Source organism: Manacus candei, unplaced genomic scaffold, assembly GCF_025592945.1.
Source record: "Manacus candei isolate 608988 ecotype Guabito, Panama unplaced genomic scaffold, ASM2559294v1 h1tg000005l, whole genome shotgun sequence".
NCBI classification, from domain to species: Eukaryota; Metazoa; Chordata; class Aves; order Passeriformes; family Pipridae; genus Manacus; species Manacus candei.
This window is the reverse complement of record NW_026138053.1, coordinates 8,760,482-8,777,588: the sequence shown is the minus strand read 5'-3', so window position 1 is coordinate 8,777,588 and position 17,107 is coordinate 8,760,482. Positions and strand designations below refer to the sequence as shown.

The 17,107-nt window shown below is 40.5% G+C and overlaps 1 protein-coding gene across 9 annotated transcripts in view; it reads right to left on the bottom strand.

Moving 5' to 3' along the window:
- Positions 1–9,138, bottom strand: part of PATJ (PATJ crumbs cell polarity complex component) — a 139,884-nt gene extending 130,746 nt beyond the window's left edge. For 7 of the 9 annotated variants that reach the window (XM_051796330.1, XM_051796336.1, XM_051796322.1 and 4 more), the window contains exons 1-6: positions 8,931–9,138; positions 8,682–8,848; positions 6,840–7,022; positions 5,363–5,502; positions 3,371–3,569; positions 1,581–1,709 (exon numbers count right to left, since the gene is read on the bottom strand). In XM_051796330.1, coding sequence (XP_051652290.1) covers positions 1,581–1,709; positions 3,371–3,569; positions 5,363–5,502; positions 6,840–7,022; positions 8,682–8,848; positions 8,931–8,952 — 840 coding nt within the window. In that variant the 5' untranslated portion in view covers positions 8,953–9,138. The remainder of the gene's footprint in view (positions 1–1,580; positions 1,710–3,370; positions 3,570–5,362; positions 5,503–6,839; positions 7,023–8,681; positions 8,849–8,930) is intronic. The other 2 variants (XM_051796308.1, XM_051796316.1) reach the window with 1 other exon arrangement.
- Between the last annotated feature and the right edge of the window lie 7,969 nt (positions 9,139–17,107).

Sequence of the window (17,107 nt, the reverse complement as noted above, 5' to 3'; positions counted from 1 at the left end):
TTCCCTTACAAAACTGAAACTTTATGGCATCTTCATGGCCATGAGAACCCATGTGAGAAAACACCAGCAAACTGACCACCATGGCAACATACTAAATAATTCAAGGACTTGTTTGCACAATCATGATCTGTTTTTTCCACTGTTTTGCTCATTTAGGAGAAAACAGAGAGCAACAATGTTTTATAATCTCACAAATTGTCATGTATTGCTATTTCATAGAACAATCCTCACAGGACAGGGGCTAGAATGAAAGTACAGCATTTTGATTTAGGACTTTTTAGACTTTTTCCTAGTATTTCTATATTAGCCTGGCAATTCTTTTCTCATATGAATAACTCCAACTTGAGTGAGTAAATCCAGTGAAGCTAACAAGACTACATATAAACCATTTTTACCTGATAATTATGATTCATGACCTATATCATAATTTCTATTATAAGCAAGCATTCCTAGGACCAAATCCTCAGCTAGTATTGATCAGCACAGCTCCACCAGCTTCAGTGCATTGATTTATACAGTAATCACAGAGTTATTCCCAGAACCAACTTAAACTCATTTACAAAGTCATCCAATTTTAACGTGTATATGCATCATTATTTCACATGTTCTTAACGATGTCCTCATTCAACTGAGAATGATGTGGTGAGTTCTTAACTTACATGCTTCATTGGTAGCCAAAACACTTCATTCCTTACAGCAAAACAGGTGTTAGACAACAATTAAGAAATACTCGTTTATACAGAACAGGTTCAGGGGGATACAGTCAAGCAAAAGCCAACATTGTCCAGCAAAGTTCTTCAAATTTCTAGTTTTTATTTCCATCCTATACTAGAGGAAGTACCCTAGCCTCTCTCTTTGTCTGTATGGGTTCCAGTCTTCAGCTATTGTAACTCACTATGATCAAATTCACTTAAAAAATCCAAATCTGTTTTGTTATTGCAAGTGTTCTGCTCTTAAATGCAGCAACACTTAGCATCGAGTCTTTAAACATGAGCAATCAAAGGTTGAAAACTGTATCCGTGCAACTTCAAAAAGTATCAGGAGCTCCAAAAGCCTTTGCATCAAACCTAAGCGTCTCCCTGAACCGGTCAGATTGCAAGGCAGGGATCAAAACCCCTGGAAATGAAATCCACTACAACCAGGACATTTTCAATCCCTAAACTAAATCTTGTAATGCAATGACTTCAATAGAACAGATCCTCTTGCCTAACAATTCATTTGGAGAGTTTGTCCCTGTAGATGCTGTCAAATTCTACAGTGTATTTGTCCTCCCCCACACTGACCAAAAACTGAAAATATAAAAAGTTTTGAAAATATGAGACAACTTCTCAGAATTTCTGCATGTTCAACAATGTTACAAAAGCCAAAGCATGTCTGAGAAACAACTTAATTTATATCAGGTGCTGACTTTCTCCTCAATCATACCTTCAACATATTTATTTATGAAGTATATGTTGGCATTCAGACTTTGATGCTATCAGCTTCCTTTTGTTTAAATGTATTAGTTTATTTTAAGACTGTCAAAACCAGTTAATTATACTTTACAATCAAACAAGAAGTGACATAATATAACAAATTACCCGATCTGCTAATCCCCCAGGAACAATCGTTCTTACAACTACTCCACTTGACTTTCCTCCTACAATTCCAAAGCCTAATCCCGAACCATCGTTAATCAGCTCAACGTCTTCAATGTGGCCCCAGTGAATCTGCAATTAATAAAAACAGGAGATTTTAATTTGAGTCGATCATTAATGTTTCTCACTTTCACGTGAATGACGAGAATTAATCAGAGCAATTTTCTCTCTCTACCCCACATATTGGAGATCTGTGGGATTTTGTTCACTCAGCTCCATTTCCTTATAAATACGCAGTGGGATTTATCATCTGTTTTTAAACACAAAGTTTGTCCTTCACTTTCAGGATAACAGGATACTAGGAAAAAGCTTGACTAGGAAAAAGCAATTTTGAGATTTTCCTGCCAAAATGAAAACTATCCTTTCAGTTTTTCATAAATCAAGAACACTATAAACAAGAGGGAAAAACAGGGGCAAGGAGCTTGCACTGGCCTAGTTTTCACTTAGCCTTGCCCAAATTCTTATTTCTGTTATTCCACTTACTCTAAACACCACCAGTACTGAATTAATAGCACAACACAATATTCTGCCATACTGAATTGGAAGCAAATTTTCCAAGCTACACTGTACCATGACCTTATGTTCTACAAGACAATCTGAAAATAACAAAGCTGTTAAGCAACTCAAACCCAGCCAATGTTTCTGTCAGATTAATATCTCATAGAAACCAAAATGGAGCAGAGTAGGCAGATTTAAGTCTTCTGTGAATAAAGGATTTATTAGCATACTGAAAATCTTTGCCAAAGCCAGTTAAATATCATAAAAGAAATTTAAGGACCCCCTGTAGAGATATATATTTGTATTTTATTTTGTTAGTCTGTTCAGTGCAGATCTTTCAATGAAAAAGCAGTTAAAGTTTAATTCTTTAAAATTTTCAGTGCAATAAACAATATTGATTATCCACTAAAGCCTTCAGATTTCACTACCTCTGTAATAATCATGAGGGAAATAATTACTAAGAATACGGAAAAGCACTGCTTTTACCCAGATTTCCATCAAAATCTACTAGCATAATAAATTAAGATTCCAATATTGCAATCCCTGAATTTAGATGTGCAGTTTGACCAAATTCAGTGGAATTTGGTCCACATGGAACATATCAGCAGAACACAGATGGAAGTTCAGCCCTAATTTATTACCTGTCCCAGTGACAAGCTCTCCTTTGTCAGGAAAACAAAATGAGTTCACAATTAATGAAATTTGCAGATAAAATAAACCCCTGATAAATAAACAGTGACTGAGAGGTTCTTTACAGGTAATTTCTGTTTGTTTTTTAAAACAAAAACAAGGCTTTTTTGTTTGAGCAGTGTAAGTTTAAATTGGTAGGGATATTTCAAACAGTGTTCACGACAGGTTACTTTTACTCTCTTTTAAGATGTAATCAGAGCACCTTTAATTGCTGAGCTCAAGTAGGTTTCAGCTGAGTATACTCATAAAATGTTTTACCCAGCCTATGCTGAACAGACCCTGCTGCTAAGAATATGTTGATCTATTAAAGCTTCTGCTATCCCATAAAAACCCAGGATCTATTTTATAACAGCTCCATGCAGCTTTGCAATGGAAGCCTCACACTTACTGCACGGTGAGTCTAAATGAAATGTCATCACATATAAAATCTGATTAAAGCAAAAAATCCCTGCATGTAAAACTTGCTAACACAAACACTTAAGAGACATGAACAAAATATCCAGCACAGTTCAAAATCTGATTTTGACAGTATTACAACAACTCACAGTCTCAGGTGGATTTACATCACTTAATAAGACAGCTGAAGTTCTGCTGTTCCCTTGAACTGGCTCCCTGGCCACGACCAGATGCAGGGATCCCGTGGATTGCTGGAGGAGGGCAATGGCGTGCTGATGGGAAATGTTCTGATCCAATGGGGTGCAATTAATGGCCAGTATGTGGTCATTTTCCTTCAGTCTTTGATCCCTTAACAAAACATTGAAAGCAATTTTTTAATGCACCAGAGTGACTTTCACATCGGGCTCATGTAATTTAAATACGAACATGCAAAATACATAGTTGTGCAAGGTTAAACGTTTATATATTTTAAAAATCTGGTTATTAGGATGTCTTCACCAAATTCCAAACTACATGCAATTCACACTGTAAACTGCAACGCCCAGACACATTGTGTTCCAGCTTTATCATGGTACAAAAATCTCTTCAATTTTTTATTTTGCTTCTACTCAAAATTAATTGAAATTCCCTCATCCTTTCTTGTTAATATTGAACTACAAAGCAGAAAAAAATTATTTTTGTAGTTAAACAATAAACTAGGAACTATTCTTCATTGTGTTTAGCACTACATGCTACTATCTCTAAGTATCCACAACTCAGGCTTTGATATTGTTTTGTATCATTATTTAATCTGAAGATAAATGAGCTGCATACTTATATTTTACTTAAAATTTATAGTATCAAGCTTCACACATGAAACTTTCTTTGAGCAATACACAGTTCAGTTGCTACCTTGACATAATGTAAATTTCACAGTTAATTCATCCCAGTGATGAATTTAGATTTGTGACAAGAGAGAAACCATCACTCATCTCCTTTATTAAATATTCATTCTGAGCACGAGACCAAACTGTTACATAGACAGACACTGCCTTCAAAGCTCTGTAGGAATCCAAAAAAAATCTCCAGGAGATCTTGTCTCAGAAGCAAAATGGGAAGCATGCTGGGGAAATTTATAAACTCTCAAACAATGTAACTGCACATCTTAACTAAGGTATTTTAAACTTCCTTTTTATCATGCCATGTTTAAAATGTTTCCCAGAAATCACTTTCTTCGAGCACTAACCATATTTTAGATTCTCTCATCAAAGAAAGTGAGCAGCAGGTCATCAAATCCTAAAGTGAGATATTCACCCTCCTTTTGACATCCGGATCAGTCCATCTGTCTCCACTTTGAAAGAGCCTTAATATGCTTTTCTTTAAGTGTTCTCTGGTGTGTTCTCTGTGGGCCCATCGCCATTATCATTCCAACCTCTCCCCACTCTTTTTGTCATCCTGTGTTGGCACTTCCTGACATGTGTTATTTAAAAAGTGACACCAATGACTTGAAATCTAGACACATTTTCTTGAAACATAATTCCGAGCACTGCATTTGTCTCATGCCAACTCTCGTGGTTTTACAATCACATTTTATTTTTAAAGGATTGCTCTGCCTTTTGTTGTTGGGTGAAAACCCACAGACAATACAGGAAGAAACTGCCTGAAGCCTTGATTCTATGATGACATCTGTGCAGGGATCTGTCGGGAGAAGTGGATCTAAATTTACACAGGAAACAAACAGTAAAACCAACTATAAATAGGGCATTGTCAGCGGTACATTAATAAAGGAACAAGGGGGGGTAAAATCTTTCAGGGACACAATGCATAAAAATTAAAAAGGAATCTAATTTTTATTTTCCTTGTATTCTTTTCTGAGTTTTCTTTTGTTTATTTTAATCAGTTCTCAAGATTCTCTAAAGTGAGTCATGACTTCTGGAAATTCCATTTATGAATTGCTCAGATATTTAAAACTCATCTGAAAATCTGATCCTCGAAACATGAGTCACTTCAGTTGAAAAGCCAGAATTCAAGATACCACCACCAAAATACCCCACCAGATAACCCAGATAAACATGTTATTCTGATGGAGTTTTCAATGTGAATGTTGTAACTTTTCCCTCCATGGAAAGTACAATTTTCCAACACAATTATAAAGATCTCACCTGTCAGCTATGCTTCCTGGCTGGACTTCCTTGACAAAGATACCAACTTCTCCCACGCTGGGATTTTTAAGAGCAACCACACTAAATCCAAGACCTCCAACAGAAGGTTTATCAATCTTTATTGATTCTATTTGTCTTCCCTAATAAAACAGAAAATAAAATTATTTACTAATTTTTAATGCAATAGAACGAGCCAGTTTAAAACTTATGAACACTGGAAGAATTATTCTCCTCCTAAGACTAAAGAAAGGCAAAATACTGAATATGTTATTTCTACAAAAGCTCCTCCATTTATTATTTTTAATATAGCAACGTATTGGATATGCAAGCACTCTGAGGTTCTGAAACCTCAGGGAATTTAAGAGCTGCTTTCACACTTCATTCACATTATGAGATGAATTCCAAACTGGATGAGAACTATGAAAGAAGTGCTGTCTAGAGCAATATATTTGGGATTTCTGGAAATGCTGCATAGCTGAACTAAATTACTTGTCTTTTGGTTCCCCTTGCTTTTAATGCTGATTTTAGGTGTGCATTCAAAAGACTGTATTTTTTAAATAGAGAAATTAATTTCCTTCCCCTCCCTGCAACTTCACACTTAATGTTAAAAAAGTTTGCTTTTGCAACTGCCTGTTTTTCAGTTTTAATACAAGATTTCTGGGGTTGTTTACTGGGAAATATTATTCAGAGAATGCACTACTATCACAGCTGCTTTATCCAAAATAACATGCAGTCTTTACTGCTAAATCTTTTATCTGATGAGTTAATGACATACTAATGAGAGGAGTTATGCTCAAAATATTACAGCTACATTAAGGTAGTCAATTAGCAACAGTTACTTAATACAGAAAGGCATGACTAACCAATTAAATAAATGGTTCAGAGTAACACAGAACAATACATTTGTGGTATAAATGCCAATCCCACGTGTGTGGATGTCTGCACCTGTACAAATTCTTATAGAATTGTTATAGAATTTGTACAGTTTTAAATCACAAGTTTTCACAATCCACATGGCAAAGTTAAGCCAAACTAAATGAAGAGTTAAATAAAATATTACGTGCTACTTCTTTTAATCCTTCACACTGCTCGTGTATTAACAAAGCTGGCACATTTCCAATTCAAAATATACTTGATAAAACAAGTGTCTCCATCAAAACGAGTTTCTGCTGAAAATGTCCATTTTCAACTAAGTGTCATCAAATACCAAAAGCATTTTTCTGGCAACTGAAACTTCTTTACTGTGTCGGGGCATGCGGCAGGAAGCAAGACAAAAAAAAATTGGCAAAGAAAGAAAAAAACAAAACAAGCCACCAAACCACTTCTTTCTACTGCTGACTTTATCTTCCACAGGGTAAAGTTTTCCTCAGCACACTTCTACTCTGTACTGGTTAGGAGGCACCACTCTCCCAGAAACACAACAAAAAAGCATTGTGAAAATGTACTCCTAAAGCAAAATAAGTTTGGAGAGCCTTACCTTTGCCATTTGTTGGATGATCATGTTAAATTCATTAACTCCCAGGTTTGGAGTGAAGGGAGGTGTTTTGGGTCCAGGTGAAAGGCAAGGTGTCCCAGCAGCGACTGATTTGTCAGCAAACACGAGCAGCCCTCTCTTAGTAAAATCAAAATCTACTGAGCGGTCAGGAGGCATGTAATTGAGCTGTTAAAAATGAACAAAGATGTGGGAAAACTATAAAAAACAAAAGAAGGGATTTCCACATATACCATGCTGTGTGCAGACTGCCAAAGAAACAAGTGTACACATGTTCATATATGCCTATTCACACAAATACACGCACCTGTATAAATTAGGCAGCGTTAAAATTTAAGCTACAACCAAGCTATTATATTAAATTTAAACTGTTTTTCAGAAGGAAAGTTCTCTGAGTGTTCCAGCTGTGTTTCTACTCCACTTTTTTCTTCGTTTCTTTCATGCGTCTTCCCTGCCTATGCCTGTTATCCTCTTTTCACTCTGATATTTCAGAAACAACACATGCAAAAGCAGCAAACGTTAAAGAGGCACTCAAGCCCTGTTGCAATTGTCAGGCAAATCAGTATAAAATTTTGGCACAAAAATCCAAATACTCCAAGAGTCACTCAGGAGCCCAAGGCCTGGTCTGTATTATCCCTTCCCCAGAGAGAGCCTTGGTACAAACTAGCTAACACTGAACATGCTATCACTGCTAGAACTTGCAGTTCTAGTCCTGACTGATAATGAAGAAATGCAGAAATATTCCAAGTGTGATATAATAAACTGGAAAATCTCATCCTGAATGAAACTGCCCATCCTTAAATAGAATTTCAAGAAAACCTAAATTTTCTAGATATGCGAATTCCTAACAATCTGGATGTAACATCCACTCTGTCACAGTCACATCTTAAATATACTTGTATTTTTATACATTTTTTAATAGTATGCAGACACGCATTCAAGCTCTGGAAGGAAGAGATGCAGAACGTATTGGAATATGGCAAGGACGGATAATGAATGTCACAGCCATCACCAAGCCATCCAGGGAGGAATATGTGAAACACATTTGGCAATGACAGCAAGGTGGCCTTGTCCCCCTAACACCACCCCGCTACATCTGCAGCTGGGCAGGTGCAGCCAAGACAGGGATTGCTGCTGCTCAGGCCCTGACTTTGAGCTTTTGCTGCTGATTTTAAGTTAACTGCAGGGCGAGATCTGTTCATGCAGATGTGTCATGGATGCCCATGTCCACAAAACCTAAATGTCAGCTGGCATTATGAACCAAACTACATAAGTTCTGACTGCTGCTGAAGCCAAGTAATTTTAAAACTAGCTTGGGTAGGTCTGCATCGGAGCTTGGCAAATCTTTAGGAGGGGTTTTCTAGACTTTCTTTCCCAAAGCAGGTTAACCATTCTCGTACAAATTAACAGGAACTGAAGCAATGATGTCTTTTAAAGAGGAAAGATGCTGCCAGTGAGCTGATAAACGTATTTAGCTTCTCTGGAAAACAAAGGATCCCAGTCCAACACTGTCCAGAACTCAAAGTACTGGAGCTGATGTCTTTCACAGATGCTTTTTTCTGATCGATGTGGTTCCCAACACCTGCCTCTCCTGCATTCCTTTCAAAGCACATTGCCCTTTGGCCTGTTTGTTGCAAAACCACTTCTCATTTCAGCAGCGACTGTTGATATCAGCTTCACAAAAGAAAAAAAAGCCCAACGTTCACTCACACCATGTTACAGCTTATTAACAAGAGCGCCCTCGTTAACACACGCCTACACATCATGATTTAAGTCCCATGCTGCCCATAGTGATCATCGCACCAACAACTGTAATTTTACACTCACTTGTTCCTTCAGTTGCTTGATGGATTGCTGGAGAGTCAGGATCTGGTTAAACAAGGGGCTCCTGAGGGTGTTCCGTAAAATAGCCAGGTTTTCCTGGTGTTGGGAATCCCTTTTCTCATGCAGTTTTGCTTGCAGACGATCCAGAATCTGCAGCACCTGCTGCTTATCTGCACCACAAAGGAGTCCAGGTTAGAAATGGAGCTTCCTTACTCACTGCCCCACAAAAGCAATCACTTTCAGAGCACATACCTGCCGCAGGGTTTTCAGGCATGTTGAGGGGTATTTTTGGAATAACCTCAGAATAACCTAGATGAGATTTAAAAAAAAAATCAAGTTAATAAATGATATATCCAAACAGAATAGTAACACACGATAAATGCAATAGTAAAATACTAAGCTAACTACAACGAATTTAATAGAAAAAAACCACCACCCCCAGTTGTTTACCCCAACTATTCAACAAAGCTCTCAATATACCTAACTGCACTGTAGCCTAAGCACACCTAAAAATTTTTCCTTGCTCTGTGTACTTTTCCTTTCACACACAGAAAGGAATACAAACAACTTTCAAATATGAGTAAAAATGCAGTTATAAAAACAGACTGAAAAGGCAAGAAAACTGAGACATAGTTATGTTTAACCAAATTATTTTGAATATTGACACAGAGCTAAAATCTAGCTATTATTTGGAAGATACTTTTACACTAATTAATTATTTGTAGATGGTACATTCTTCTCATGATAGCTCAGCCCTGTTGAATGGCAATGTAGGTGAAACGTTGTGTTTCTTTACAAAACAATGAAATTTCCTCCACTCATGGGACGGCACAGAATTAAGGCCCCGAATTGGGCAAATTAATCCCTATTCTAACACGTTCCTAAGGAAGGTCAATTCTAATCACAGCCTCAGTGGTGGAAACAGGTGAAAGAAGCCTGTTCTCTCCTCCTGCAGGAGATTGCCTTTCTCTTTTCTATGTACATGACAAGCTTTCAAGTAGCAAAATATCCTTTATCAACCTTTTAAGGGGCAGAATATCCTTTATAAAGCTTCTCCACAGTGCCAAATAGAACAGGTCTCCAACTGGGGCTGAGGCCTAGATGGCAGTATAAAAACAACAGACTTGCAATTAGCAGCGATGATAAATTTGTACCCTTGCTTGCATGTTATTAAGTTGATGTGGAGCCTGTCATTCTGAAATCTATCAAGGCAGCTCTACCAAAACACACATGAGGAACAAGATTTCTTCACTTAGTACAAGCTCCTCTGAAAGAAGTCAGCCATTCAACAGCACAATTTACATAATTTTAATTATATCCAGTCTATAACCATGTAATTTCAGAATTATATATTTGGAATTATTTTGGTACAAAAATAGCTATATCTATATATCTATATAAAAAAAAGCTCTTTATATTGCTTTTTTAATCTTGCAATTCAAGAGCAGAAAGGGTCATATGGTAAATGTGACACCAGGGTAAGCACATCCCAAGGGCTCTCTCCCAGCAGGACCTCTGATCCTTTCAGCTCTGCCGCTGACACTGTCTGTGCTCACATGGAAAACATCTGGAGTTCTGGGAGGACACTGTTAAATTTAACGAAATATTAATTATGCAGGTGAGTAGCGTCTCTTCTGCAGAGTCGTATTAAGTTGATTTACCTAATGAAAAAAATAAGCGGATACAGGTTTGTCACAAACCACAATTTTAGATTTATGCACCCTTTGCTGTGCATATCTAAGCACCTTTGGCTCCTGAAGGAATTCCTGCAGAACTCGGTGGGTTTGTGTTGTTTCGACCCAGGGCCAGGCAAAATTAGTTGCTTTACAAGACTATCAACAGATTTAGGAGGTCATTTTAAATCAAACTCATAGCAAGAGTTGAAGCAGCAAAGCCATACAACCCCTGAAAGATTTTCAGGAATGCATCTGAACTTTTGGAAGTGCTGCAGCTTTATTTTCTTTTCCATTCAAAATAAAACACTTCTAAGAGCACAGCAGCCTTTGATTCTGTGCTGAGATCTGCTTTTGAAGAACAGACGAAAACGCCATTTCCTTACACACTCCTGAGTCTTCATCTAAACCAAAAAGACAAAACTTAACCTCCTCAACTAAAAATACTGTATGAACCTTAACAAAACAGGACAAAGAATATGGAAATTTGTTCTTTCTTCCGAGTTTTACTTCCCCCCATTCGCTTCCCTCCTCTTTCTACCTCACACCAGCAGATAAAAGAGGAAAAAAAAACTCTAAAGCAAGTAAACCAAAATCAGAAACGGATGGAAAATAACTCCTATGAGGAAAAGTGGCCTGGAATACCTTTAAACCAGCAGTGGGGTGAAGAAAAGACTAAACGCAGGAAAAAAATCCAGCATGGTAGGAAACAACAACGACTTGACAGCACCATGCCCATCTAAGAGCCAAAGCCAAGAGGCTGGTCTAGCTCCCCAGCCCTCTTTCATGCATTTATTCTTCCCTTTCCATCTCCATTCATCTGATCCCATAGTGAGCTGGAACAGGGAGCTAAACATGCAGAAAAAATCCTTCACGTTTTGGTAGGGTGAGTTTTCTGCCCAGTTAGCTCTGAGCTGCCAGCACTGGCAGAGGGGGACGAGAAGGGACAGGGATGTACCCATACCTTGCAGCAGAAGCAAACTGCACCATGAGAAACACCCGTCCCACACCAAAATAGCCTCAGTGCCACCCTGACCGTCCCCAAGATTAACCTTTTTCCCACTACAGAGGGTGTAACAACAGCAATTATGATGATGGGGTCAGACCCAAAGAAACTGGAGATTTAGATTTAAGGAGAAGAATGCAGGTGAGAGATCTAGGCTCCATTGAGGCTGAAGTTCCCTGGAGAAGGAGGTGCAAAATGCAGGGCGGGGGGGGGGGGGAGATTAAAGAAAGTTTCAGCTTGAGCTGCTCCAAAGTGTCACTAAGAGCTGCTCGTGCTGGTGGATGCCCAAGTGGACCTCGTGTTACAGTTCAGGTTTACACAGCACTTTGGGATTCCTCGTGATCAAAACTGGCCTTCAGCCAGTTTGCAATGCTTTTTAATGATTTTTTTTTCTGCAATACATTAAAACCACCCGCAGTATTTCTTTGTTCTCCTTTCTTTCATAAAAAGAGAGTGGGGAAAAAAAAATAAACAGCTCCTTCTGATGTGAAGGGATCCCTGAAAACATAAATTAATTTAGAGTTTTCAAGTAATGGATAGTTGAGGACAGGTCTCTAAGACTGGCTTTTGGGCACCACAGAAACTCACAAATCCATGTATTATGGTTCTCTTTATGTTCAGGAGCACAAACGTTATCATTACACATTTTCCAAATACACTCTAGGTCAGAACACAGTGTCAACATACAGTTGCTAAATTATAAAGTCCATTCCTAGGTGTTAAATTTGAAGAATGATCCAAAACACTCTAGTTTGTCTTGTTAAAATCAGTTCAGTCACCCCACATTCAACTTTCTCTGCTCCAGTCTGAGTTCTACAGACATTTATTTATCTTATGGGTAGACAAAAGTACAAACCTCAGTTCAACATTTATGTCACAGCTCCCAATATAGCCATAAAATCATTGAGAAATTGATGAATTTAAGGAAGTTGAGTGTTTTCTAACCCCAGAACATGCCCCACACTCCAGCACAGCATGAACTTGGAGTTTCAATGTCTTCTGAGAGCTGAACTCAACCCATCTGAGGGAGCAGGAAAGCTTCATAAGGTTTTGTACGAAATCTCAAGACTTGGATCTTCCTCAAAAGCACACTTAGGAAAAAGGAATTCCCCCGTGCTGATGCCAGCAGAGGTCATCAGAAGAGCAGAAAGGTTTAAGTCTTTCATTGCCATCAGCCCCCTTCCAGACACTGCCACTTGCATGGAGACACAGAGCGCTCGACCCTGGAGCATCCCAGAGTCAGAGGGAACATGATATCCCATGACAAACACCTGCCCTCCAAAAAGGGCTGCTGAAAGATGGGAATGAGTGTGCTGCTGGGGTCTGGAGGAGGACATGGTTTAACCAGAAGAGATTCTTCTGCCCATTCCTCCCCACTCACCTACAACCACTTCTGTCCCACATCCTTCAACTTGGCCTAGAACAACCTGCATCCTTCCGGGAAAAGTCCTGCCTCATGGGATGGTCTCCTCCCCACTCAGCCTGGCTGAAACCTTTTTGGACATTAAAATCCAGAAGTGCTAACTAACTGCTGCTATTTTTCAAATGCTTCTAACACAGCTAACCTGAGCAGTCTGCTACAGCAACAGCCAAGGGTTCATCCCACTCCAAAGTCACCTTTCTGCACTAATGCAGTTGGAATTTTTCCTGGCCCTGTTATCAGGAGTGACTAAGCTGCATATCATATTCCTCATCAGAGAGACCTCTGACTTGGAAAATTTCAGTCTCAGAGTTGATAAAAAAGTAAAAGCAAAAGCAAGGGAAAACAGGATTTGTTAGTGTGATCTTAATCCTAAATTGTCCTAACATAGCATCACCTGTAACTTCAGATATTCAAAACTATATTTACATGCCATCAAGCGAGTACACAGTGTGAAAAAAACACTATTCTAACCTATAGCTTGCCGTCCTATGTGTTATGCTCAGTTTTTCTCGTATTGTACAGAAAAATTCAGTCCAACCAAGCATAGCATGCTCACAGCTTTCTGATGAAACCACCAGAACCTGCTGCTCTGTGCAATGCTGAAGGATTTATAAAAAATGCTGTGGAGCAGCATCGACTGCTCCAGGCATTAGAAAGAAACAAATGAACACTTCTGCGAGTACCTGAGCACAGATACACCACACATCTCCAGGGTACAGTAGGTCAAAGGTAAATATTGTTAAAAATAAAAAATACTCCATGGGAAACTTGCGCAAGTCCTGTTTTTACATATGATCAGTGACTACAGGACGAGGAAAGTGAAGAAAACCCAACACTCTGCACCTGTGATTACCAGTCCCCATGCAGATCAAGAGGAGTCTTACTCACTCTCCAGGCATGCTAACTTTTAACAAGCAGAACCTGAATTCCTGCGGACTTCAGCCCCTAGGGAAGTGCCGGTGTGGGTTCTCTGTCATCTAATAGAAGGGTGAGCTCATGCCAAAGGTGCTCTCCATGAAGCAATAACATGGTCTCAAAACCTGTTCTCACAAAGCTCATGAAAACTTGGTTTTAGAGCTAAATATTGTGATATTCTACTGATATTTGCCAATAAATCCTAAAGTTACTATGACGACAGTGTACATGATTAACAAATCACTTCATGGGTAAACAGGGCTGTTAGACCTGGAACCATGCTGAGCTTCTAAGCTTCAAAAATTTACAAGGAATACCTATTAATCATCCCTAAACAAAGCAAAAACATGCTCTGCTAAGAATCTGTGGATTGACTAGCACTGACGGGAAGTGCTGCAATGGGTGCATTACTTCTCTGCTCTTCCCATCATGATCCAGCCTTTCCAAGGAATGCAAACTGTTTGCACAACAACAGGATACCAAGATGTCTCCAGCACCTGGGAGAGCCTTCAGAATCCATAGGGAGCCACACAGTTCTATCACAACCCTAACACTAACCCTTGGTGTTAAAATGATGCCAAAACCTCCAGTGCATGAAACTCTAAGAGTTTTGAGGTGGGGAGTCTCTGGGTGAGTGCAGGCTGGTACCCTGACCGCAGCTATCCTGGTCAAGGTGGTGTCCACAGCAAGATATCGGTCAGGCACTGGAGAAGCGGGAGATGGTTGGAAACACTCAGAATCACGGAATGTTTCAGGCTGGAAGGGACCACAGTGGGTTCATCTGGTCCAACTTCCCTGCTCAATCAAGGTCATCCCAGAGCACACGGCACAGGATTGTGTTCAGACGGTTTTGGAATATCTACAGTGAGGGAGACTCCACACCCCCTCCGGGCAATCCCAGCGCTCCGTCACCGCACAGGAAAGAAGTTCTTCCTCATGTTCAGGTGGAACTTCCTGTGCATCAGTTTCAACCCGTTGCCTCTTATCCTATTGCTGGGCATCCCCGAGCAGAGAGATCCATCCTCTTGGCAGGTTGGAATATTTATTACAGATAAATGTCGATATTTTTAACCCCATTTAGATACTTATAAACATAATTTCACCCGAGGATCTACACCACCGTGTCCGAAGGGGAATTAAGTCCTCTAGCAGAGCCTACTCTACGTGCCCCCTCCCATCCCATCCCACCCGCGGGGCTCCCGCGGTACCTGCGGGCGGCGCTGGCCGGGAGCGGCGAGGTGCCGGGATAGCCGGGAGCGACGGGATGCCGGGAGCGGCGGGATGGCCGCCGGCGCTCACCTGGGCGGAAGCGGGAAGCGAGGGGCGATCCCGCCTCACCTGCGGCGCAGGAAGCCGGGGCGGCGCGGCGGGAGAGCCGCCTCCCGAGGGACGGCCGGGAATCGGCCCCTCCCGGCCCCGCCGGGCCCGCGGGCGGTGCGGGGACAGCGCACGGGGAGGGGACGGGGCTGAGCCCACCAGCGAGACACGGGGTCTGGCCGCTGTGGGAAGTGCAGAGCTTAAACTTCGGAGCAGAAATTAACTTTTTAATCAGTTTTCAGGTGATCCTGACCTCCCAGTATGTTTATATGTCGTGGTTCTGTCACATAGTCCTTGCCTGTCACATGGCCACCGACCTCCCCAGCGAAGGCAAAACAAGTATAAATATTGTAGAAAAGCTTGGTTTTCACTCTTTTGCAGTAAATCGGTGTCCAAACTTGATTCAGGAGCTGTTTCACGCTCCCACAGAGGTGAGGTGAGCTGTGCTCAGTCTCAGCAGTCCAGCCCGTCACCACTTCACACAAGGGAACGTCAAAAAACGTAGAAAAACTACTTGGATGGAGTTAAGGGATTGAAAGACTTCCCACACAGAGCACCGAGCCAGCGCTGCTCCCAACAGCACCCCAAAACATACCACGTCACTGCAGCTTCCAAAGAAACACAGTGCAATGCCCGGGATGGCAATAAAAGCAAAGTTTTCCTCCCACTAGTCACAAAATACTGAACAGGCACCATTTTAGTTAATTGCGGGAAATGCAGGTGCTTTCTGTCCCTGAAACCTGTATGTTAGCCTGCTTTCTGATTTTTAAAGAATTAGATATGTACGCACATGTACTCAAAATCTCCAAATTATAATTTTTATTCTGCTACACAGTTTCATGAGCTCATTTGCTGATCTCACACAGCCCTGCTCATTGCACACAGTAAGGGCTACAGGAGATTTGGAAAATAATTTCTCATAGATTTCCCCTCACTCTAGTGCCTGTTTTTACTATGCAGCAGCAGTTGCACTAGAGCACGCAACATGTTAAGAACACACCATCTCATCCCCCTTTTTAAAAAATTCCAGCTCCAAACGCCCAACTTCCCAGTCGTGACTCTCAGTTTTAATTAATGTGGCGCTCGTGAGAAGTGACAATTTTCTTGACAGTGATGAACAGCGAGTGGTGTATTTATCCATCCGAGAGACGCGCTGCAGACAGAAGAGCCGAGCACTTTCCCATCAGTGCACCTCTGTCTCCATCTCCGAGGGCTGAGTTCATCTCGGAGCGTGCTCTGGCCCTGGCCTTTCGCTTCCAGTTGCTGAAAGGAGTATCAATTTTCATTTGCATACTTTGCCTGCTGAACTCCAGGCTGCCAATTCAGTTTACACAAATCTCCCAAAAAGCTGTTAGATGGCAATATTTCACATCGCTGGCTGGGCTCTTTGTCAGCCATCCACACGTTTTAAATCTACACTTTTACAGATTCTGAGTATCTGGGACCACGACAAACCTTTCATTGGTATTGACACTCTAGGCAAGTAACCAAAGTAACACCCATTAAACCCAAAAGACTTCCAGGAAGTCTGGGTAACGATGATGTTCTAATCAGTACTGTCTCAGTGTTGCTTTTCCAGCTTATTAGGTCCGATTTTCAGGAAATGCTTCTTGAGCTGATGTAAACTTAGGACAGTGGTGCTGCCTTTCCTGGGTGTGTTTACCCCAAATGATTTCTCCATCTCCTATAAACAGCCTGGCATCCCCAGTAGTTCATAAGTGAAAACTGACTCCTTCCAACCTAGCAAAATCTGAAACAGCCACGCTAGAAAAGCATTAAATAACTGTTAAGGAAGCGAGAAAAGGAAAAGGTTTGTAATCACCACCAAATACCTTACAAAGAGCACATGCTGATGAAGATAAAAGCTTGCCTGCTCCAGGCATTAATAATTCATTTGAAAAATTGAAATAAAAAGCGTTTTTAACAATGCACAACTTCATGCAAAAATAGAGTAACAATTTCAAAGTATTTCCTTAATCGGAGTGCTGTGGGTGTGGTGGACACAGTGCCAGCACATCAGGCCCACCTGGCTGCCAGGGAATGTCCCAGTCCAGGTTAACCTGGTTTGGTAGGTGTTGACAGGTCACACCTTTAA